Consider the following 26,019-nt stretch of genomic DNA (forward strand, 5'->3'; position numbering starts at 1 on the left):
TTTGGCATATTCCGATTCCTCTCGTCGAGATCTGTCCAACGGTGTATGCCACTTATTGGGGAAACTCTTGGTTTTGAAATCAAATCGGATTTCAAGTAAGGAGACAGCCATTACCATTTGAAAAGCGCGGTAACTTTCCAGCCAATTTTCTCTAAAAATTACAGTGCTTCTTAGGTCAATTTAGGCTTTAACAGAATCCTAAGGGACGAGTTTATGCATTGGCAACAAGCATTTTCCAGGCTTTTGCAGTATCATTCCTCTTTAAAGCAAGAAATTTTGGCTTGATTGCTTCTGAAGGCAGAAACCCAAAGCGGAGAGATTATATGAAGGTAATAAAACATCAAAATTTTATTTGTTGCGTAGTTTATTCATATCAAAAGTTACAAATTGTCCAATTTTTAATCAAAGTCAAGCAATGGCGTAGTTTTGCCTGCATCGGCCGGAACGTTTGTCATACACCATTCCAGAGGAGCATCTTCGGCTCGGAGAATCTCCTAGGTTGCTTATAACCGATCCTGGCTGTGTCTTCCCATTTTTGCGCAGCAATAGCTGGAATTTCCAGATATTTAATGATGTCGTTTTTACTTGTAAGTAAACATTAAAACCCACACTTGCCAAAAATTTATATATAAAAAAATTATTGGTTATTATTTTTGTCAAAGTTAAATTTTCGGATTTTAACTTCTTGAGTTACTTTAAGTAAAAGTTTTACTTACATTGGAAGCCGTCTGGTGTCTCACGGCCAAGCCCGGGCAAATTAGCGCGAAGAGCGCAAAGAGGATCAACACTACTAGGCGGCAACGCATATTGTATCCGCGTTCAGCCGCTTCTCAGTTTACACTCAAGTGAAACATTTAGCGCGTGTGCTTTTATACTTTGTGGTGCATTGTCTGCACGCTGACGATGCTGCCAGTAGGTACTTCACCCTCGTTTGTTTGCCGACGCAACGAATACCAGTTTCAGGAGCACTTCATTGCTATTCATGAAGAAGATAACCGCAGGCTATTGTGTGGTGACAACCATTAGTCATCACTTTATTGTTGTCTCTGATTTATGCAAATTTATTATTAGGAGAGGGTTTTGCACACGATAGATTTTACTAAACGATTGCGTAACCAATATGTTATATAATTTTTAGTTTTTCACACATTTTAAAGTGTTTTTTTTTCTTCAGTCTGTGCAGGATGCGGCAGCGTTGGATGACGATGACGGCGGTCCATGCGGCTGGTGGACCATCAGGCCGAAATTCCTGCAGAAGCTGCGCACGCCGAAATGGGCTTTATTTTGGCTCTGCTGGGCCGGCGCTTTGCAAGGTGAGCCGTAAAGCCTTAATCCTTAAATCTTTTTAGCCGCATGGTGTGTACGCACACGGGACGGAAGATAAATTCCATTTCCTCTGTCCGGACAAATGCGCCTGGTGACGTAGATTTTTAATTAAAAGCAGTACTAACTTAGATTGCACTCCACCGCTGCTCAGCACACCTGAAAAATGACTAAAGCAGTGAAGCAGTGAGATAAATCTGTTACTAAAATGAACACGTACACAGTACACTTCGTCAAGCTAAATGTTCAGGGTTGCAAAACCCCCGTATTTTTTTAATGCAGTGCATTGTTAAAAACTATTTTTTTACCAGTTTCTTGCAGACCATGTTTGCACCTCAGTTTTCAATCAATTTCTAATTATTAATTCATGACCTCGACTTGTAAAAATTTTAGACATTTTTGGAAAAAAAAATGAGGCAGCCAATTGCAATTTAAAAGAAAAATTATACATAGTAGAGTAATTTTGACCCTTCTGACCGCAAATTTTAGATTTTCATAGGGGAAAGTGGAATAAATTCATTTCTTGCATTTCTTGAGCAAGAAATTGGTAAAAATTTAGTGGTAAAAATCGTTAGAAATCAATGATGAAAAGACCAGGTGGTAAGCATTAAGCAAATGCAACCTTGTTGTTAGAATTAAAGCAGGGGGTTGAGAATTGAAAGGGGTGGAAGTAAACACCCCCTGAACCCTTTAGCTGGTCAGGGTAGGTCGAGATGAGTCTAGTGGTGGTTAATTTTTGCGATTTTGATGGTTAGAACCCGAGGTTTGGAGTTTCAAAAATTTGCGTAACAAAAAAAAGGCAAAATTCGTATTTGTCCTGTTTTTCCGAATTTTGAAGTGCATGATTTCTCGAAAACTGAATGAAATACTTCTCTGAAACTTCATTCAAGTTCAAATATGTCATGGGACAACTTTAAGGCCCATTTCAAAAATTCCAAAATCCTGAGCTAATTTCCAAAATTGTAATTATAAATCAAAATTAGCATTGGTTACCTTTGAACTTTTTACCTAGTTAATCAAATTTGGCGTCAGTTCAATTGGGCGTGGCGAGATAAATCCAAAGCACACTTTATTTTTGAAATTCCTCCACAGGGGATGAAGGACTTAGGTCTCAAAGTCTTCCAAAATATTCCGTAAAACACCCATTGTAACGAATTCATTTTTCATTGCACAATTTACTATTAAAAACAAAAATCTGGTGTACCTTTTATTAAGTTTTCTACACCCCATGCCAATTAAAACAATTGAATGACAAACCTGGTCTATAAGTTTTTTCCTTCTAAACTCTCTCCGTGAACAGAAAAAATATAAATCTTAATTTTAATAATTCGAGAGGCGTATGCAACACGCCGAACGTTTGAGACCTGCAGGCTGCCTAAGCCAACTGAAACAAGGATTTTTTTTTTCAAAAATATCCTCGTTGCCACAACACGATCGTTTTTATTTATATATTTCAACATGGTGCTTAATTGATTTAACGAGAGGCTTGTTTATCCTTTTGTACGAGAGGCGAGAGTAGTGATCATCTGAGGCCAATGAATGAATGAATGAAGTGTTTCTGCTGTATGCCCGCGCGCTCACAATAAATAATCTTCTCGGGGAGTGTGCGTCATTAAAAATGGTTCAATGAGGCCGGCCGCGCGACGATGAATACAGATGGGTCGCGCGGCGTGTCTCGAGTAGATGCAGCCGGCGCGGTCGGTAGACACGACACTACTTTTCATTGTCACAATTATCTTGCATAATGAATCGAGCGGCAGAGCAGAGAGCGGCGGCGTCGTCGCGACAGCTGAGCAAACAAACAACATCAAAATCATAATATGCAACTTTGGCTCGGTGGCGGTGGCACGCCGTAATGACAGCAGCCCTTGCATAATTGCATAAATTTCATTTGGCCGCTCCCAAACGTGCAATCTGCCGGGACCGCACTCCCGCACGTGGCTTGCAAATTGAAATTTTAAAAATTCACCAAACTTATTTCCCAGGAAACTATTTAGTTTCACTCTCCGTTGCTCGTGGTGAGACTTATTTAAATCTTGCAAGGAAGAACACATCTATTGATCCGGAAAATGGATTTCAAATTTATAAAAAAGATAATGTTTAAAGTTAAAATTCATCCTTGACAATTTTGGTTTTATAATTCAGCTGCAAAGAGTGTTAGAGATCAAAAACTTTTCAAATTCTGCCCAATTCCCCGGAAAAGTCGTATGCAAAGTTGATTCAAACTTACCAAAATCTGAAATGGCCGTATTAAAGCTTGATTTTATGAAAACTGACTAAGAAAAAAAGTTAAAACTCTACGGCAAACCGTTAAATTTCTGCATTCAATTTTCCCAGAGCACTTTTCTGTCAGAAATTTTAGGAAAAATCGCTAACTAAAAATCGCATCGATAATTCGATTCGTCTCGCAGAGTAGATTGCAAATATATGTCAAGTTTTATTTTAATCCGACTTCTTTTCTAGAAATTATTTATTATTGTTTGAAATTGATTAAAATTGTGACTTTAGGCGTGGATTTAGCTATGCCTTTGGAAAATTGTCGTCTTATATTAAAGTGGAATGATAGAGGGCAACAATTGAAAATTATTTGAATTGTTGGATGCCATAAACAATTTGTTCAACAATTTGCATTAATAAAAAAGGACCTTCCCACAGTAAAAATTCAAATTTTGCCAATTTTCTCCAAAATTTACAGTGCTTGAACATATTTTCTTGGCATATTTCGATTCCTCTCGTCGAGATCTGTCCAACGGTGTATGCCACTTATTGGGGAAACTCTTGGTTTCGAAATTAAATCGGATTTCAAGTAAGGAGACAGCCATAAAACCATTGTGTTTGTAGTATGTTTTTTTATTTAAAAATATTTTTTAATCCTTTTACAGAGCTTAACAACTTTTTAGACGGTGAATAAACACAACGCCAGACACATTGAATCAAAATGTTGATGAAAATGAGCCCAACATACTTGGTCTTTGAATTGAACAATCTCACATCATTTTAAGTATTGAAATAAAAACGCACATCCACTCTCCTAGATGGTAAAAGAATACAAGGTGGCACTTGGTAGGGGTAGGCGCACCCCAATGGTGCAATAGTTTTCTTGAAGAACGTGACATGCCGTGGGAGAGGTCATCAGGTTGTTCCGGCTCAGTACCTGCAGGCGCAGCCCAGCACGTGGATTGCAGCAGCAAATACGAGACGATTACCAGTAGAAAGACGAAAGCAGAGTTTGTGGCACGCATTGCGCTCGTCCTTTTCAGAGATACTAATTTGTTTATGCGAACTTAATGAGGAGGAACTGCCCAACCTTGAATTGTGTTATAAAGAGATAAAGTAAAGGACGCTGCGGTCGTCGTTATTTTCCCGAAAGCCCTGACATGTGTTCTACTGCCACACATTCCAGATGTTGAGAAACGCCATGTGTAACCACAAATCTAAATCTGAATAAAAAAATAGGTGAAAATATTATTTAATTTTATTCGGATTTTCTAAAACGAATGTGGTGAATTATCCAGATTTTTTTATCAAAATACACTTGGTTGTTCAACTTGGGGCTTGAAAAAAATCAAATGGAATGAAAATTAGAACTTTATAAGTCAAAGAGCTTGGATTATTCGACTGATCTAAAATATGAATGTTACTAGATTAGGATTTCTTGCACCGATTCAATTCAAATTCAAATTTAAAATATAATTTTGATCTAAGCAGAATATTTACAGTTGGTGTCATTATAAAAAGACGTGATCTAGATCATTTCGGCCCTAAAGTCGGTTTTAGTGCGGCTCATTTGATGAAAATCAGGTTCGCAAAATCATATGTCGAGCGTCATAAATTTCCAACCCTCCTTTTTGAGTCAGAAATTCATCAGAATAACCAGTCTTCGGATAGGAAAGAAACGAAACGAGTGCAAATTGGAGCTGACGCGCAGCGAGCGATGCGTGACTGCATAAATCAAATCCGATCAAACAGACGCGTGGTGGACCCTTTCCACCGACTGAGCGTCAAAATGACTTGTTGATTAAAATTCATGACGCGCGGGGATAAAAGCAACGTTTTCCAGCAACAGTTGCCGTAGGAACGAGCCGGCGGGGGGTGGGGGGTGGTTTTCCATCCCCCGCCGGCACCTCTGCCCTCACGGACGCGGCTCAGATTCGAATTTCGGCAGCAATAAGACGCCAGAGAGGGAGCATTATTATATCAAAGTGGCGGTGGGTGAATGAATTTTGCGTTGATAGGGTTGCCAGATACGTCATAAAGTCAAGTTTCTCCATTTTGAGGTAGATTTAACCTTTTTTATTCGATGTTATCTGATGCTCAATTTCGTGCTTTGTTTTGCTGGGAACTTTACCTCAATTTTATCGGGAAAAGCAAGCCTCACAACCGGGTGCAAATCATGGCAACCCTTCGGATCTGTCGCACCATTTGGTTACTATGGAAACTGATGATGGCAAACGCGTTTCGCTGCCAGAGAAGCAAGATCAGTTCAGGACCAATATCGGCGGCCTCGAGAGTCTCATGTATCGTCGCAATCAGAAACGTTTTTCAATACGGCAGCTTTCGAGCCGATCTCGTAAAATACACGGCGCCCGTTTTAATATCGCGCGCTGTCCGTGATTTCTGCTCTGCTCTGCTCTCGCCGTATGCAGATTTATTTCGAGTGTTTGGTTTGCACGCGAGAACGGCAGAAGCGGCGGCGGCGGCGGTCCCTTTTGTCTGGAGGGGCACTCTTCTTTCCGAATGGGATTCTGCCAAAGCTTGTTTGCTCGGCGATTCGGAACAGCGGTGGTGTGTCTGTCGCTTTGGCTAGGGAAGCGATTCTCATTGTTACAAATCCTTTTCGTCTTCCCAAAGCGAATATTTACTCTGCTAAAAGCCAGCAAAACTGCTCTAATTAAATTCGACCAATGGTAAATTATCTCTCAGAAGAGATAAGGAGCGTTACTGCGAAATCCAGGAAAATGCTTGTGGCCAATGCATGAAGGATTCAATTGAAGCCTAAATTGACCTAAGAAGTACTGTATTTTTTGAGAAAATTGGCTGGAAAGTTACCATGCTTTTCAAATGGTAATGGCTGTCTCCTTACTTGAAATCCGATTTAATTTCAAAACCAAGAGTTTCTCCAATAAGTGGCATACACCGCTGGACAGATCTCGACGAGAGGAATCGGAATATGCCAAGAAAATATGTTAAAGCACTGTAAATTTTGGAGAAAATTGGCAAAATTTGAATTTTTACTGTAGGAAGGTCCTTTTTTACTATTGCAAGTTGTTGAACAAATTGTTTATGGCATCCAACAATTCAAATAATTTTTAATTGCCGCACTGTATCGATCCACATTAAACAGTTTTAACTCAAAAGGTCTGTTTTTCTGGGAAGGAAGTCGTGTTAAATGATTTTTGGCCTATTTTACTCTGAATATAACACTTCCAAATCAGGATTTCATGCATAGTTAAAAAAATCTGATGTCAGCGCTAAAGTGGCCACAATCTTGTGACTGTTTTCGTAGTTGATTGAGGGGGAAGAACTTGAATCAGAGTCCTGCCAGAAGCAGCGACCACTGTGTAAACTGAAAACCACAGCGGCGACTCAATGTATTTACTGACAATCGCTTCTTTATTTTATTTGGACGAATCAGTGAGTGAGTGAGTGAGTGTGTCTGGCACTAAGCGTTCTCTCTGCGTGTCATGTCCTCGTGATGACAGCAGTGGGGGGATGCGAACTCTATTAACTGGCCATCAATCACACAATTAAATTTGAATAATAGCATAAGAGCTGCTCTCGCAGTGAGTGAGAGCGAGCCGGTCGTCCTCTCTCCGCTCGTAAATAATCTCCAAGTGCCGCCGACTAGACAGCCAGAATAATATGTGTAATGGGTCTGACTCGAAAATTGGGAGCCACGAGTTGACTCGGAAAAAATGTAATTACGGCGCTGGGAAATCCAAGTCCCAGACCAATCAGGCCAACTGCTGCTGCGTTTCAGCCAAATTTATGTTGTGTGCAATATGCCACCTCCCCCGCTTATCACATTGTGCTTCGGGGGATTCCGCCCTTTTGATTCATCGCTCTTGTGATATTGTTCTAAAATTCTAACTGCTTCATTTACTACCCGTAAAATATCAGATTTTGATTTGGGGAGCTTTTTGAATTTTTTAAATGATTTTTTCCTAATTACGGCGTTAATTTTCGGTTGTATTTTTTGTTTCCTATTTTACTAATTCGAAGTTTGGAGCCAACAAAATGCCCCCTGATGCTGGTTTCATTGATGCCGATCACGCTGCTCTCCTGGGAGAGTTGGCTGCTCTGACCGATTTGTTTGTTTATGCCCCATCAAATCAATATTTGAGTGCGCGCGGATAATATTTGAAGGCCCCGACGCACACCAAATTCCCTCGTAAATTTTATTGAAACAAAACTAACTAACTGAGCAGGTAAAATTGGCAAAATTACATATTTTAGGAAATTTTTTTTGCTAAGTTCCAAATAATTGAAAATCATGAAAACCTGAATTTTTAAAATAAATTCAGTGCAGTGTTAAAAACCGTTTTTCTCATTTTTTACCAGTTTCTTGCATACCTAGACTTGAAAAATTGTCATAGATAATTTTTTGGAGAAATTGAATAACAATTTAAAAGAAAAATTCTGCACAGTACAGGAAACTTCGACCACTATGACCGCAAATTTTAGATTTTCCAAGAGGAAAAATGATTTAAATTCGTAAGAATTTGGTAAAAATTGAGTGGTAAAATCTGTTAAAAACCAGCGGTGAAAAAACCGGATGGTAAGCAAATGCAACCCTGAATTCTGTGAATTTCTCTGATAAGGTAATAAAAATTCATGAAATGTTAAAGTAACAATGTTGAGCAGTTTCCTAAAAATTGTATTAAAATCTTAGCTTTTGCGGTAAAGTTTCTGTGTATGTATTTTGCAATCAGTTATGAATAATAATTTTTCCTTTGCTCTCTATAAAGGAGGAAGAAGCGAAAATTGTCATAGTTTTGCCGTTTAAATTTGTGAGAAAATCGGCTCAAAAGTTTGCGTATAAATCAAGCATTGTCTTCCTTCTGTAAAATCACGATTTATTTCACAATTTAGGGAATTTTTCTTTGAAATTTGGATAGATTGCAACAAGAGGGATCAAAATCGTTAATTTTCAAGAAATTTGACGAAAGTTGAAATTTAAACTGTTCATCAGTCCTGATTTTCGAGATGAACTGTTGCTAAATTTCAAACAATGAACAACTTGCTAAGCCAATAATGCAAATAATGTCATTTATTTTTGTCCTATAAAGCTAATTTTGGTTTGACAATTATATTTCTCAAAATTTCAAATCACAAAAATGCTGAATTTTTTTCTAAATCATATATTTTACGTATTAGCGGTATGAATTTGCACGAAAAGCTTCCACCCCCTATATACTAAAGCTAACGTATTCACACGCAGAATCTGCAAATGTCACTCTCGCCAAAGCGGCAATATCCGGGGGCTGATCGATGTGCCAAAAACAGACGCGCACAATAATTAGCCTGCCGCGCGACTTAATTGTAAAAGCCCCACAGCCATATATAGGGGATGAAATATTATACGCCAATCAAACTGTTTGCCGCAGGAATGGTTGTGAACGGATTCATCAATGTGGTGATCACGACGATCGAGAGGCGCTTCGGCCTGCGGTCCAGAGAGACGGGCATCATCGCCGGCGGTTACGATGTGGCCAGCTTCCTGTGCCTCGTTCCGGTTTCCTACCTTGGCGGAAGACCGGGCGCCTCCAAACCGCGGTGGCTCGGATGGGGCATCGTCATCATGGGATTCGGGTGAGTACTGCTCAAATTTACTCGTGCTTTTTCCAATTTTAAATTCTTCCAAAGGATTATAATTTATTTTTATGCTTTGTTTTTTGTAGTCCATGTACGTAATTTGTTTTTTGGAGGGGCTCTGTCTAAAAATAATGATTGTCTACTAGAGGAAATAATTAAAAACGACGGTCTCATTCATGTACAACCCCACTTTGTCTCCAAAACGAAATTCATACCGCAGTATTAACTGCAGGAAATTCTTAATCAGCGATTGTCAAAAACGTCCGGCTTTCCTCATTGCCGACTAAAATCGAGAAAGGATAATCTTGACTCACCTTCCGTTTTACGTAACCTATATCATCCTTCACAAAAGCAAATTTCCCGACATACGTTTTCCTAAAAATGATACTTTTTGTGCATTTGCGTCAAAAGTTGTTGTTGGAAACTTCGTGAGAGGTTATGATAAAGGAAATACCTCTGCGTTAATTGTTGCAAACAATTATTTATTAGAAAAAACCCACACACACATAATTCTACTTATAATTTCTAATTGACGGTCGGAGATCCGTTGTTGTAGACTACTTTTCGTTTCACATTGTTGAATTTGCGTAATTTCGATCGGCCAGGAAAGTCGAATAGAATTCGCTTGTCTTGGATCGTCTCATACCAGCTCGAAGAGTCTTCAGAGCTGCTTCTGTCTGAATCGAATTCCAGCCAAGGGTTGTAAACGCTTCCTGAGGTCCTTTGCGGGGTAGCCCAGCATGTAGAGGAAATGATCAGGGTCGCTGCAACCGTCAACACCAGAGAGCCAGCGTGCATGTTGTTCGCTGTGGCAGTCACCTCATTCGAAATACCTCTCCTTACGACTTTCCAAATGAGTTTGTAGCATTCACAGAGCAACCAGGAAGTTTTTTGCGTTTATCAACTTCAATATGGCTCTTTGATAATAATTTATAATAAGTCGTCAATCTAATTGTTAAAAAGTCTTACATGTATTTTTTTCCTGTAAATAACAAGAAAATGGTGGTCTTTCCTAAATTCTAGTTAGCATGGGACAAATGAAAGGAAATATAACTGCTCAATACGGTTTTTATTGATTTCACGTATACTGATTATCATTCGTTAAACGAAAGTATTTTTTTATATTTTCTGTTCAAATAACGACGAACATTTCAAAACGAATTTTTTCTTTACGACACTAAACACTCTCTTTGCGTTTTTACAACGACGCATAATTTGCATAACGGAAATGAAATTTCGCTTTTCTTCGGTACCGCCATACCAGCTCGAAGAATCAATTGAAGGGTTGAAACCAGATTCTAACCTGCGGAGGTATTCGTCCTGCGATGCCCAGCACGTGGAGAGAATAAGCAGAGCAATTATTGCAATCTTCAACGCCACAGAGCCGGTGTGCATGTTGTCCCTCTCCGGCTGCCACTTAATCAGAAATAATAATGCTGTCGATTTAACTTCCCTCTACATTTCAAAGTAAAGGAAATGTGAGTTTTATCAAAAAATTGAGTTGCTAAATCAGTGCCAGACTGGAGCCTGAGAGCTTTTTTCCTTCAGGGTCATTTGTAGGTAGTCAGAAAAACTTGAGACGATATACGAGAGTGGCGTCTTCATTGGTGGGACGCAGCGGAGTCCTCTTGCAGAATTCTGCAATGTTTTTGCTCCAAATAATGCTACTTGCAATTTAAAAAAGGACAGTACCGTCTGGTTTAATTTATTTCCAATATATAGTTCCGTCTATTTTATCAAAATAACTATTGATTTAGCAAAGAAAACGCTGCAAAAATACTGTCTGAATTCGTACTGCCCACATCCTGACAATTATACTTTGCCTATTATTAACTGTAATGATTAAGGAAAATCCAAGAAATTAGTCATTTTGTCTTGAATTTTGAAATTTATTGGTCTAAAATACAAACATTGCGAATTTTTTATGGTCCGTGTTTAACGCAAATACGTTTCTTCAGTTTGGTGCTGTAGGCGTAGTTTAAGCATCTCAATGGAGCATCTACATTCGCTCGTTTGTCTTGGACAGTTCCATACGAAGCAGAATAATCGTCGCCCTGTGCATCAATGTCGTCAATCGATCCGAGCAACTGATAGTCATCGTCCTCCAGGATGAATTGCGGGGCGGCCCAGCAGGTCGACTGGATCAGTAGAGTTGCCGCAAGTAGCAGGCCCAAAGTGCTGGCGTGCATGGTGTCCTTTCTTAACAGTCACTTGCAGGCAAATAAAAATTTACTTGTTACTTTTAATTTTAACGCGTTGCGGTCAGGAAGTTTTTTAAAATACCCAGAACTAGGTGGGGTTGTGTGTGAATTTTTTAAGAAAGCCGATAAGCTTATTTCATATAAATTTTATTGGAATTATTGGAATTATTTTCAGGCAATGTGTTAATGCACTAAAAAATAGTGAATGTTCGTACAATAAGTGCAATGCAGAAAAAATCACGGGAGTTCAAGAGCAAGGAAAATGCCTTTGCAATTTATTTTTCAACTCATTTATTTTCGGTACAGATACTTTTTAATTAACATAAGCATCTCCATAGTCATTAATTGTTATTGACCTGCGGTTGTGAAACAATACACATTCTCAAGACTTTTTTGCGTTTGACACTATAAACATTACGACAAGTTGTTTGTAGTTGTTTTGGTTCGATGGGGGCATCAAACACATTTCGCTTCTCTTGGATTGTTTGATACCAGCTCGAATAGTCGTCACCGTCATCGGAACCTAATTCCAGCCAGGGGTAGTCTGCATTTCCTGAGGTCCTGTGAAGGGTGGCACAGCAAGTAGAGAGAATGAACAGGGTCAACACCAAAGAACCAGCGTGCATGGTGTCCTCACGTGGCAGCCACTTAGTTTCAAATAAATCTCCCTTTACAACATTCCCTAAAAATTCAAAGCGTAATCAGAGCGGTCAGGAAGTACGTATATTTATCAAAAGTCAGAAACCCTGCCGTTAATAAATATTTAAAAAAAATTAAAGACGGTGTTAGAAAAGGAAACTATGAAGAAAGTCACAAAACTCCTTACGTGTAATTCTCAACTCCTTGTTCAAAGCAACCAAACAATCGGATCACATGTTCTTTCAAAAAAAAAAAAAAAATTTATTTCACAGGCTGTGCTTAAAATTAGCAAATTCTTTTTGATCTTCAGGCACTGGGACACATTCATGGGAGAAATGTCGAAAAATCATATTTTTGTAACACATTTACTTATCAAATTTTTAGAGTCGGACAACATTTTAATTAAAATACAAGTTAAATATCAAAAAAATCAATCTTTAATGGTTTAACCGCGCACAAAGTGTGATAGTTTTCGTTTTTACTTCATGGACTGAACGGCAATTTCGAGGAACGCTGCTGAAGATGTTTCTTTTGTCATACCCATCCAATGAACTCGGGTATGGTTCCAATTCACCTTCCTCTTCATCCGGTAACCACTGCGGGGCGGCCATGCAGGTGGAGATCAGCAAAGCCACTACAAGCAAAGAGCTCAAGTGCATGGTTGCGGTATTCTTCTTTCACGGTCAGCTAGTTTTTAACAAAAATGCTACCCTCTCCTCTTATTTAATTCAATTTATAGCTGGTTCAATGTAGCCAGGAAGTATTTTATCAGGTTGACAAGAATTGCCAAGTACGTTAAAACATGTAAAATAATTTATTGATTTATTAAACGCCAACTGCGTAAAACCTTATATAAAAACAATGAAAAATTACATTTTTTATACGCGGCGGCCTTTGAAGGGGTCGCAGGTTTTTTTGTCACAAGTGCAATAGGTGATACATCTACCCTGACAATTACTTTGCATATTATATTTGTTAATTTTCATCTAAGTCAATATACATGTAAAATGCAATGTCAGGTTATGCATTCAATAACTGTAATGAACTTCATTTACTCAGAATTATTATATGATCAAGGAAAATCCAAGAAAATGAGTCATTTAGTCTTGAATTTTGAAATTTATTGATCTAAAATACAAAATATGCGCATTTTTATGAGCTAAGCAAATTTAATACAAACACGTTTCTTCAGTTTTTTGCTGAAGCCGAAGCGCAAGCATCTTGGAGCATCTAAATTCTGTCTTTTGTCTTGGACAGTTCCGTAGGAAGCAGAATAATCGTCACCCTGTGCATCATTGTCGTCAATCGATCCGAGCAAGCGATTGTCATCGTCCTCCAGGATGAATTGCGGAGAGGCCCAGCAGGAAGACTGGATCAGCAGAGTTGCTGCAAGTAGCAGCACCAAAGTGCTGGCGTGCATGGCGTCCTTTCTTGGCAGTCCCTTGCAGTCAAATAATAATTTAATTATTAAAACACGGATACCAATAAGTTTGAACGCATTGCGGTCAGGAAGTTCTTGAAAATATCCAGAACTAGGTGGGGTTGCGTGTGAATTTTTTAAGAAAGCCAATAAAGCGTATTTCACATAATCAGACAGTCGGACAATCAGTCCAAAGCACCTTTCTCTTCACCTGGTGACCACTGTGGGGCGGCCATGCAGGTAGAAATCAGCAAAGCCTCTGCAAGCAAAGAGCTCAAGTGCATGGTTTGGCATTTTTCTTTCACGCTCAGCTGTTTCCAACAAAAATGCTACCCTCTCCTCTTATTTAATTCAATTTATAGTCGGTTCAATGTATAGCCAGGAAGTATTTTATCAAGTTGAAAAGAAAAGTAATTGATTTATTTATTAATCACCAATGGCGTATATATATATATTTTTAAAAACATGGAAAGAGTACATTTTTTTTAGGCGACGGCCTTGGAAAGAATCATAGGTTTTTTGTCACTGTTAAATATGATATACATCCACCCTGAATAATATTTTGCCTATATTAACTGTAATAAATTTCAGCTATTCAGAATAATTCTAAGATCAAGGGAAATCCAAGAAAATAAGTCATTTCGTCATGAATTTTGAAATTTATTGGTCTAAAATACAAAATATTGCTTTTCGCGCATTTTTATGAGCTATGCATATTTATGACATACACGTTTCTTCAGTTTGGAGCTGTAGACGTAGCGTATGCATTTTGGAGCGTCTACATTCTGTCGTTTGTCTTGGAAGGTTCCGTACGAAGCAGAATAATCTTCGCCCTGTGCATCATTGTCGTCAATTGATCCAAGCAACTGATAGTCATCATCCTCCAGGATGAATTGCGGGGCGGCCCAGCAGGAAGACTGGATCAGTAGAGTTGCTGCAAGTAGCAGCACCAAAGTGCTGGCGTGCATGGCGTCCTTTCTTGACAGTCCCTTGCAGTCAAATAATAATTTAATTATTAAAACGCCCATTTCACTCAGTTTTAACGCATTGCGGTCAGGAAGTTCTCGAAAATACCCAAAACTAGTGGCGTGTGTGGATTTTTTTTTAGAAAGCCGATAAGCCGATTTCATAATAATTTTTACTTGAATTATTTTCAGGCAGAGTGTTGAATGCACCAAAAAATAGTGAATGTTCGTACAATCAAGGAAAATACCTTTGCGATTCATTTTTCAACTCTTTTATTTTGCGCTATACAGACGATTTCTAATTGACATAAGTATCTCCATAGTCATCGTTATCTTCCTTTGGTTTTGAAACAAAACACACTGGCACGAATTTTTTTCGTCTGGCAATATAAATCTTACGGCAGATTAATTTGAGTTTTTTTGCTTTGCTGGTGGCAGGGGCAGAAAACACATTTCGCTTCTCTTGGATTGTTTGATACCAGCTCGAATAGTCGTCACCGCCATCGGAACCTGATTCCAGCCAGGGGTAGTCTGCATTTCCTGCGGTCCTTTGAAGGGTGGCACAGCAAGTAGAGAGAACGAGCAGGATCAACACCAAAGAGCAACAGTGCATGATGTCCTCCCGTGGCAGCCACTTGATTTCAAATAATTTTCCGTTTACAACTTTCCCTAAGAATGTAAAGCGTAATCAGAGCGGTCAGGAAGTATGCAGTTATCAAAATGCAGTTCATACAAATTAAAAAATAAATAAATACGGTGGTAAAAAAGGAAACCATGAAGTGAGAAGAAAGTCACAAAACTCCTTTACGTGTAGTTCTTAACTCCTTATTCAAACCAAGCAAAAGATTCGGATCACATGTTCCTTATTTAAGATAAAAATGATTATTTCACAGACTGCTTAAAATTACCAAGTTATTTTTTATCTTTAGGCACTGGGAGAAATATCGATAAAAACAACTCTTGTATTTTTGTATCTCATTTATTTTAAAAGTCAGACAGTAATTTTAACAATTCAACCATATGAAGGCTTAACCACGCACACAATTCGATATTTTTTTGTTCTTACATTATATACTCTACGGCATTTTTGTGGAGCGGCGTCTTCGAAAAAAACGAGTCTTTTGCCATAGCCGTCCAATGAACTTGGGTATGGTTCAAATCCGCGTTTGAATGCACCTTGCTCTTCATCTGGTGACCGCTGAGGGACAGCCATGCAGGTGGAGATCAGCAAAGCCACTGCTAGCAAAGAGCTTAAGTGCATGGTTTTGTATTCTTCATTCACGGTCAGCAGTTTCCAAAAAAAATGCTGCCCTCTCCTTTATTTAATTCGATTTATATATAGTCGGTTCAATGCAGCCAGGAAGCATTTTATCAAGTTGAAAAGACCCGCCCAGTACGCAAAAATTGAAAAATAATTTATTTATTTATTGTTTTATTAAACGCCATATATAAACTTAGAAAAATTACAAATTTCTACAGGTAAAGAGTCATAGATTTTTTGTCACAGTCTAATAGGTGATGCATGCTAGATAATTTAGAATTACGATTATGCACATTTACATTTATCACAAGCCTCTAGTTGAAAACATTTGTTGGAACAGATTAGAAAGTGATATCCATGAAAATTATATGTGTAGCGGTACAACAACGCGGTCCTGTTTTTTGTTGGAAGCCAACAATTGTCGGCGGTTTGAATTATTGTAATTTTGCATTATTGTTTAACAGCAAAAAGATGATTTTAAAATAAGAATTCAGTTTTCGTCCGTCAACCACACGGTGCTGACGTGATTTGTTTAATTGTGCAGAACCCGATTCAAAGGGGTGAGTCCAACAGTCAGTTAGCAAAAGAATTTATCACTTATTATTGTAAAAAATTTCAGTTCTTGTACTTCATTAAGTGTCCGATCGGATTTCCAACTGTAACCAATACACCAACCAAATTCTTCATCTGAATTCATCGGTCTTCATTATTTTCAACCCCCTCTTAATTCTCCCAAATATGTAATTAGCATTGAAAAATAATTGACTGGATAAATGTGCAATAATCTAAAAAAGAACAGCGTACCAATTCTATCAGTTGCCATTTTACTTTCTTAAATCGTTCAAGACAGATAATTATTTTGTTCTTTTGCTCTATTATCATTTGTAGGAGGATTGAGAAAATAAAAATGCTATCAATTCGTTTAATTTTTAGATCACACTTTTTATTGGTTTTGTCATTCAATGAGAGTTCTCTTACAGATTCAATCTTTCAAAATTCGAATTGTGCATAGGTTTCGCACTCTTTTCTGTGTAGAATCATACACTTTGCGACATCGTTTTGAATCGATTATTCTTCGTTTCTCCTGGACCGTTCCATACCAATCGTCTGCAGAGCGTTCATCGAATGCTCCAACTTGGTCGGGGTATGCCTCCAAGCCACGTTTGAAGGTCTCCTCTTCTTCGTCCGGGGACAATTGCGGGGCAGCCCAGCAGGTTGACCGGATCAGCACAATCGCTGTTAGAATCAACACCAAAGAGCCGGCGTGCATGACGTGCTTCTTTGGCAGCCACTTAAAGAAATAATGCTTTTTTAACTTTGTGATCGAGAATATAGTCGATCCAGTGCGGTCAGGAAGTATTTTAATCAATTCTAAAACATGCGCAACGCAAGATTATGTATAGATTAGATTTAATAACAGACCACCACATTTTATTTGGTAATTTTTTTAATAAAGAGAGCTTTCAGAATATGTACAATTTGGCCCCTTCAGGAAGCCCTGTAAATGCTAAATGGTCAAATTTCACATTTTCTGGAAGCCCTTCTTGATGTTGCCGTCCTAACAGTGTGCAAATCTTGCAGATCGAACCTGTATATTAATAAAGAGCTCATCGGATCGCTCGAGGGGTACACTGACGTCAGGGTTCAGTTTCATACCTGTTTTGATGATCTTATTTTACCTCAGGGTAGAACCAAAGAATTGTCCGTGGTGAAACTGCAAGTCTCCCACACTAAAAATACTCTTTTTCAACATTTGGCTCGAAAACTATAAGTTACTCACCATCTTGAAAATTTCCAGATGACATTTCATTTCATAATTAGTAAAATATACGTTTTTGAGGTGTCAAAAATTGAAAACTAAAAATTCCTCAAATTGGTTTAAATTTAAGATTTGTATGCTGTCTAATTGGGCATCTTTTGGCTCAAATTTTTATGTTCCAGCACCTTGAGATTGTGAACGCCGACAATTTAAACTAATTAAAATAAATCTGATTTATCTTCAATAAATTTTACATCTTTGGGGTGTGCAAAAATAAAAAACTTGCAAATTAATGAAGATGAAACGTGAGATATATTTTATAATTCATATGCCAACTTTGACAAGCTTCATGGAAACATTATTCAAAACTTTATGCATAACCACATAATTTTTTTCTCGGATTTTTGTTTCACATCATACACCGTACGTATGAAACGACATGGTCTGAGTGCGTCAAACAAGAATCTTTTGTCCTGGGCAGTGCCATACCAGTCCGAATAATCCGGATAATCGTCTGGAGTGTTGTCACCCACCAATTGGCCTTGGTTTGGGAATGGTTGTTCCTCCTCTTCGTCCGGAGAAAATTGCGGGGCGGCCAAGCAGGTATACTGGATCAGCAGAGTCGCAGTAAGCAGCAGCACCAAGGAGCCCATGGTTTTGCAAAGTGTTTGATTAGTTTCTCCCGTAGAAAAGCAGGAAAACTTTTATCTTAAAAGCAGCGCCTGACCACAGCGTCTTTGATAATGAGTATTATTGAGGGGATTTTGATCAAAGAAACGTATGTACCCAATGGAAAAACAATATTATTAATCATATAACGTTTAATAAAGGAAATTTCTAATTTGATAGAGGCTCATTTTTAATTTACACGCTAAATTCCTTTTTACAGCGATAATTGGTCTTGTAATTTAATTTATACCAGCACACGCAGTTCCCACCGTTTATGTTTAAGCCCAATTTTTATTTGTTGCAGATCGTTTATTTTTGGTCTTCCTCATTTCGTTGCCGGCCCCTTGAGAGATCTGGGAGCGGAGCAAAGAGGCACGTGCTTTCTGCCAGACGCTTTCGGCAATGCATCAACTAGGTGAGAAATTACGACAAAATTAACCCGTATACAGGAATTTTTAACAATTTTTTTCCTCAATTATTAGCGGATTGGACGAGTGCGACAGTGATAACTCTGAAAAATCGTACGGCCAGTCTGGCTTCTACGTGCGGGCATTCTGGTTTTTCTTCATCGGGCAGCTGCTTCACGGGGCAGGAGCATCGCCGCTCTACACCCTCGGAGTCACCTACATAGACGAAAACGTCTCCAAAAAGATGTCCTCCGTCTACATAGGTAATACAGGAAGGGGCAAAATTCAACGTTCAAAAAGAACTGAACTCCCCGAAAAGGGTGGCCGGGGTGCGATCGAAATTCAACGATGCGTCGTTTAGAAACCGTGGAAGTTTTCAACCCTTTCGGATCAGTAGTTTCGTCGCTGCACCCCAAAATCCAATTGAAAAATTTTTCTTATGGGAATCTCATGTTAAAATTCATCGTGCAAAAGTGTTTTCAAGTTTTAAGGATTCGTCATCTGGGAAATTAGCCTGTGTACATTTTTGCTAAGAGCGGCGCGACAAGGGAGCAACATGAGCGCGTTTCGGTGTAGGTGTGTCATGCAAGCGTGAGCATGAGAATTGCGATACGAACACGCGCGGCTCGTTATTGTCTTATTTACCTTGCTTTCTTCGTATTTCGCACCTCATCAGAATTCATTCGCTCTCCGCATGCAGATTAAAAGTGCAACCAGAGTATTTTAGCATTACTCTGATTTATTCCATTAAACTTGTTGAGTAATTATCTGTGGTATTTACCCGCAAATTAACAAATTGCAATCAGTTTAAGATAATTAAGAGGTAAAAAAGTTAAGCTGCTAAACTTAAAATGCACTCATTTTTATTAAGTTCTTGGAATTGATTTCCAGTAGCATTTCATGAAATTTCAAAAGACAAAAATTCAAATCCAAAGTTTGATTTAATACTTTAATACAATTTTTTGTAAATTCATTTACCCAAATACATTTTTAAATACGAGAAAAAGGCTTTACTCTGTGTGGAAGATCAAATCTGGATCATATAATTGGTGAAAAATTATACAATGAGGAAAACTCAGATGACACGTTATCGTATAATGACACTATGATGAACATGTTATTTTATTTTTCCTCATAAATTTTTCAGTAATAGCTAGCCATCCAGATTTATTTTACACACAGAGTAAAACCATTCAGTTAAAGATTAAACGTGTAATTCTCTCTTTCTTTTAAAATCATATGCGGAAAATAATTTCCAGCACCTCTACGACATTTCTGGAAATTTCCTGTAATTAATTTCCTGTCATTGCGATGAAATCTAACGAGTGTGACGAGAAATTAGAGTAATGCTAAAATACTCTGGTTGCACTTTTAATCTGCATGCGGAGAGCGATTGAATTCTGGTGAGGTGCGAAATACGAAGAAAAGCAAGACAATAACGAGCCGCGCGGGCTCGTATCGCAATTAATTCTCATGCTCACGCTTGCATGACACTCTCCCATCGAAACGCGCTCACATTGCTCCCTTGTCACGCCGCTCTTCACACAAACGCACACGGGCTAATTTCACCATCAGTTTTTAATTAACTTTAATCATTTTCCGCAGCCAATGCCGAAATGCAGACGGAAAGCATTTTTCTTTGAGTGGATTGTCGCTCTTGTCTGGCTTCCGTTTATAACTAGAAATTAATTAAACAGCCTTCGAAATGCGTTTCACCGGGGTTAATGAATTAAAAATTCCGAAAAATGTTGAGTTTTTACCTCAAATTTAGTCTTTACGGAAATTTCACCCCGGAACGACACTTTTGGCCGACTTTGATGCTGACCCTCATCCCCTGTCAGCCACACAACCCTAACCACACACCTAAAACACCCTTTCCAGGCACCGTAACAAAAACAGGCCTCATATTCGCAATCAGCGCCAAATTGTGGTCTAGAAACACACGAATGAAAGTTTTTTCAAAGTGGTTTAACAAAAGAAACTTTTCCAAATTTGGATTTTGGTGTGCAGCGACGAAACCGCTCGTCCGAAAGGGTTGAAAATTAACCAACAAAATTCTAAACGACGTGCCGTGGGAATTTCGATCCCTCCCCAGGCGCTCTTTTCGGGTTGCTCAATTTTCTTCCTTTATTCTGGCTTCGCATGCCAAATTGGCCTGCTCATATATGTGTGCTTTCCAGGCATTTTCTACACGATGGCAATTCTCGGCCCGGCACTTGGCTTCGTCTTGGGTGGGCAGTTGCTCAGCGTCTACACGGATATTTTCACGGCTAACCCTGCAGAGTGAGTGCTGGTGAAAAATGCTGTGTGTGTGCCCTAAAGCTGACGGTTTGCCTCTTTCAGACTGGGACTGACTCCAGACAGCAATTTGTGGATCGGCGCCTGGTGGATTGGGTTTGTCACGTCGGCAGCTGTTTGCGCTCTTCTCGCAGTTCCTCTGCTGGCTTTTCCAGCTATGTTGCCAGGTATGAAACACGTTTCAGTCAATTTACTAGAGTCCGTTGGTTAAAATCGAGTTTGTCCAATTTAATTGATTTTAATTTCAGTATTTGTTTTTAATTTTTATTTATCAAATAAAGCGTGCCAGATGGCTAGACTTAAACACCAGACCTGCTCAAGCCAGATGTCCGGCTATGGAAATTCTTATTTAAATCGCAGATTAATAAAAAATTTAATTCATTTTAGGTTTTTTAAAAAAAAAATGATATTTTTTCATGTTAAAAATCCAATTTTCACATATTATTAGTTGTATTTCAATGTATTTCAATTTAATTAAAAATCTAACCATCTGGTTGGCTCGCATAACTACGGCATTCCTTGGAGTGTGAAATATTTAATCCTTTCTGGACAGTTCAAAATGTCAGATATTAATTAATTAACTCTATAAATGCTCAAATGGCTCAACGGGCTGGTTTCCGCACCTTACCAGCGGCTTTCTGGCATTTCAATAAAATACCTCAATGCGGGAAAACGAAAATATGGCCACGATTTGACTAATAATTAATATAGACTTATGTATATAATAAATCGATTGTGCATTCCTTGCAGGTGCAAAAGCAATTCAGGCCGAAAAAGTATCCGAGGCGCATCACACCAGTGACAGCAAAGAGGAAATGAGCAGCAATCTGCGAGAGCTGCCGCGAAATCTGGCATCTCTCCTCTCCAACCCCACGTTCTTCTTCCTCAATTTGGCAGGATCCACCGAAGGCTTATTGATTGCTGGTTTCGCTGCCTTTCTACCTAAGCTGATCGAGAGTCAGTTCAGTGTCAATGCTAGTCTGGCAGCTCTCCTCATGGGTAAATATCTCCATTTTATTTAAAGGTCGATTAAATTGATTCAATATGATTTTCTAGGCGCCGTGACAGTTCCTGCTGGCGGAGGCGGCACCTTTTTGGGCGGCTACCTCGTCAAGAAACTGAATTTGTCTTGCGCTGGAATAATTAAATTGTGCATGACCACCGCCAGCATTGCCTGTCTTTTCACCTTGACTTTTTTCCTGCACTGTCCAAACGTCTCAATGGCTGGAATAACAACAGGCTATCAAAACGATAGGTGCTGATTGAAACATTTTTACATTATTATTTTATATAATAATTCACCACGTATTTATTATAGCTTGTCCAACATGTCCCTTGTCGCGCCTTGCAACGAGGACTGCAACTGCTCGCCAAACATCTTCGACCCAGTGTGCGGCGCTGACAATATTCTCTACTACTCGCCATGCTTCGCCGGCTGCTCCAACGAGTCCAGGCTTGGAGACGTGAAGGTTGTTTCCGCATCCGCATCTCCTCCATGCTCTTTAGCTAATTCGATTCTGTATCAAGGTTTACTCCGACTGCAAGTGTATCCAGCACAACTTGACCGGAGGCGCCGCCGGCCTCGAGGCGACCAACCAGATGTGTTCGTCCTCTTGCACGCTTTTAGTGCCGTTCATTTGCCTGGCTTTCCTGGTCATGCTGTGCACGTTTATGGGCACCACCCCTGCACTCACTGCCACCCTCCGGTAAATAAATTAATCTTGTATATAATCGGGACATTTTCAGGGTTGCGAAAATCCGTATTTCCTTTAAAAAAATGCAGTGCATTGTTAAAAAGTTTTTTTTTTTCAATTTTAACCAGTTTCTTCCATGCATAATGTTTGCACCTAAATTTACAAATTTTTAAAATTATTAGCTCAAGATCTTAACTTGAAAAATTGACAGAGATAAATATTTGGAGGGAAATTGAGGCAATTAAAAAGAAAAAATCTGCAGAGTAGAGAAAATTTTGACCACTCCGACCGCAAATTCAAGATTTTCCCAGGGAAAAATGTGAAAAATTCACTTTTTGCGCAAGAAATTGGTAAAAATTGAGTGGTAAAAACCAGTTGTGAAAAAAACCGGGTGATAAGCAAATGCAAACCTGGACATTTTTGGTGAATTTTGAGAATGCAATCACTCATTTTTTGAGTTAATGTATGCGTAGAACTCCTCTTGTCAAGCCCGATCGAATAAACCCAAAATTTGAGGTCATTGGTCAAGGTCAAAGGTCACCAAGGGTCATTTTCGTTAAATTCCGGCTGTTTTTTAATATTAAAAACCAGCGCCTTGCATAAAAAATTCCAAAACGGCCCTCAAAAGTGGTCTCAGGGTAGGCGTGAACTTTTGTGGAAATTTCAAGGTGGTTTTTGACTTCATTTTCGAAAAACTCAATTTTTAATTTCAAAAAACACGAATTTTTCGAATTTGCAAATGTTGCGAGCGCCAAATCTCGGGTTCTAAGGGTCAGAAATGCAAAAACTGCCCGTCGTTCGACTTGGATTGACTTCCCCTGGTGAGCAGAATGGTTTTTGAGGTACTCACCCTCAACCCCTATTTACCAATAGTTCACCCCCCAAAATAAAAAACGTGCAATTTCATGCTAGTTTTTTTCTCTAACGAACAACTCCGCATTTTAACTTTCCATCGTTTGCAGGTGTGTTCAAGACAGCCAGCGCTCCTTCGCGCTGGGCATCCAGTGGATCAAAGTGCGACTTTTGGGCACGGCGCCAGCACCCCTCCTTTTCGGCATTTTCATCGACGAAAGCTGCATTCTGTGGGAGACGGCTTCCTGCGGCACAGGCAAAGGATCCTGCCGGCTCTACAACAACTACTTGATGAGCAAGTGAGTGCACTCAAATTAAGATTAAAATTCACGGGAGTAATATGTAATTAATTGTTCTCGTGCAGGTACATGGCCATCTTGGCGTTGATTTTCAAGATGTGTTCCGTGATTTTCTACACATCGGCCTGGTGGTTTTACAAGCCGCCTCCGCCGCCGCCGGACAATAAAGAGACTGGCACCGAGCTGCAGCCAGCCTCGACTGAGATCAGCCTAGTGCAGAGTTCCTCCGTCGAGACCGTGCCGAACAACGGCCGAGTGTCCCCAAGGACAGAGTGAAATCGAACACGTTTTGATCGTTTCCATTTGTGTCAACTCTGAATGTAACTCCATGGAAAATGTGCAGACCGTGATGTTAACTTATTCCCATTATAAAGTCGACATTCCGATCGACTGACTAGTATGCAACCTGTGTAACATTTGTGCCAACAATATTGCCATAGCAGCTCAAATTCTCAAATATATTCCATTGCGTGGGGTCGTGGACCAAAATTAAAATTCTGTAATCGAAACAAAAAATCGTATTAACACCTTTTTGAAACGTCTTAAAACGATTTTATATACGTATGTTTATTTTTACTGCGAGTATTGAATTGCTCCAAATCCCACTATCTGTGCAGGAAATCACATAGACTGATTATAATTTTTACTGCTGTCTATTTTATATATATTAAAACGCCGAGCATGCATGTGCGCACATATTTTTTGTGTAATAAACGTTGTCTTATCCTAATTAAACACTTTCTTCTCTGTTTTTATCTCGACGCCCTAAAGTGAAATTCTCGGCGGGTACAAAAAAACCTAAACATTATTCGCTCCCAATCTCGACGAGTGGGCAATGAAAAGAGACCGCGTGTCGTAAAACGAATCAAATTAGCCCCAGCCTAAATGTTTCATTGCGTCGCATGCTGTGCCGCAGCGCACTCATTGAATTAACCATTTTTCAATCACGCGGCCCTCATTAAAAAGAACTGGCTGCGCTTCACCACGTGAAAAATTACAAAAAAAACAGTTTGCTGCGCGGAATTATTTCACTGCGCGATTATTTTTCCGAGTGCAGTGTGAATATGTGAATATGTGTTTGTGTTATTATTTGCGAGTGGCGTACAGTCTACCGCATCTCCATTTAATTACGCGCCGCGTCGGCGATAAATATTAATGATCGTTGCCGCGATAGGGCCTATGCAGTCGGTGGTGCTCCCAGCGGAGAACACTTGATTTCCGTCGCTTCCACCACGCGCATGCCTCTGCCGGAAGAGCGCTGCGCGAATGCTCTTCCACCATCTACCAAGCCATAAATTCGCGAAACCTCACCGTGATATCGCTAGAATGTTATTATAAAGCCACTCTGATTAATTTATAGCCCGCGGAAAGGATGGTAAAAATTTATCCAAGATTAGATAAGAATTGTGCACACTCATGTTTATTGTTGTTGAAACACAAAGAAAGATTGTTTGATAAGGAAATTTATAACAAAATGCTCGTGATGATTGGTCTCGTTTAAATAATAGATTTTTATTTAAAATAAAAAAGGGACCAACAAGAAAATTGAGCACCCTTCAGTCGGAGGGAGGTAATTTTTGAAAGGGTGTGTTAAACCATTATTAGGATGATTTAAAATATTCAAGGCTTCAGTTGCGGTGCAATTAACTCTGGAAATGTGAATAAATTTTTATTTACGCACTGGGGAGGATAAGGGATGAAAAGGGGTGGGGGTTACCACCCTGAAACCTTTTTGGCTCGTCAGGGGGCATCAAGGCGAGTTGAACGGTATGCAGTTTTTTAATTTCTGACCAGCAGAAGCCGAGATCTCGCGTTCAATTGATTTTTTTAATTTTGACCCTTATCAGGGTTTTTACCTTAAACCTGAAATATCTTAAAAATAAGAAATAATACCGTCACAAATAATTTCAGGGTAGATTAATGTTGTGATTTACAACATTTTTTACCTCAAATAAAAAAATGTAAAATATTTTCTTCTAACTCTAAATTTGATTTGAAATTCAATTGGTAACCGTGACCTTTGACCTAGAAAAATAATTTTTTTACAAAGGTTTAGTACAAAAATGTTCGTTAAAATAAAGTTTTATAGTTTCACTTAGTCTCTTCTATAGATTCTAGCTGAGATAAGTCAATTTTGAGTTAAAAAAACATCCGGGAAAGTATTAAAAATTTTGTTTTGAACATTTTAAAAAAATTCTAGACGGTGAAATTATGGGAAAAATGTATCTAATTAATTTGTAATATTGCCGATTCCACCCAAGCGTTGATATATTTTTTTATAAAATTTAAACTCTTGAATTTTTTGAATAATTCGAAAAACAATCAAATAAATAAATTTCAGCTGCTCCTCGTCGCGCCGTGCTGCCCCTTTTGGCCGGTGCGTGGGTGCGCTCGGCGGTAGTTGAGCGAGCACCGTT

At 39.0% G+C, this 26,019-nt stretch overlaps 1 protein-coding gene and 1 long non-coding RNA gene across 3 annotated transcripts in view; one reads left to right on the plus strand and one right to left on the minus strand.

Annotated features, from left to right (window-relative positions):
• Positions 1-24,337, plus strand: part of Oatp26F (Organic anion transporting polypeptide 26F) — a 29,070-nt gene extending 4,733 nt beyond the window's left edge. For both annotated transcript variants that reach the window (XM_065489234.1, XM_065489235.1), the window contains exons 3-14: positions 1,175-1,313; positions 8,931-9,135; positions 18,357-18,467; positions 18,535-18,722; positions 20,640-20,742; positions 20,803-20,924; positions 21,508-21,756; positions 21,814-22,012; positions 22,076-22,226; positions 22,285-22,463; positions 23,414-23,602; positions 23,668-24,337. In XM_065489234.1, coding sequence (XP_065345306.1) covers positions 1,175-1,313; positions 8,931-9,135; positions 18,357-18,467; positions 18,535-18,722; positions 20,640-20,742; positions 20,803-20,924; positions 21,508-21,756; positions 21,814-22,012; positions 22,076-22,226; positions 22,285-22,463; positions 23,414-23,602; positions 23,668-23,878 — 2,046 coding nt within the window. In that variant the 3' untranslated portion in view covers positions 23,879-24,337. The remainder of the gene's footprint in view (positions 1-1,174; positions 1,314-8,930; positions 9,136-18,356; positions 18,468-18,534; positions 18,723-20,639; positions 20,743-20,802; positions 20,925-21,507; positions 21,757-21,813; positions 22,013-22,075; positions 22,227-22,284; positions 22,464-23,413; positions 23,603-23,667) is intronic.
• Positions 351-960, minus strand: LOC135943337 (uncharacterized). The gene is made up of 2 exons (XR_010575191.1): positions 717-960; positions 351-549 (listed from the first exon to the last, which is right to left on the minus strand). It is a non-coding gene; the product is annotated as an uncharacterized LOC135943337 (long non-coding RNA).
• Positions 24,338-26,019: the final 1,682 nt, after the last annotated feature.

This window comes from Cloeon dipterum, chromosome 4 (genome assembly GCF_949628265.1).
Source record: "Cloeon dipterum chromosome 4, ieCloDipt1.1, whole genome shotgun sequence".
NCBI lineage: Eukaryota > Metazoa > Arthropoda > Insecta > Ephemeroptera > Baetidae > Cloeon > Cloeon dipterum.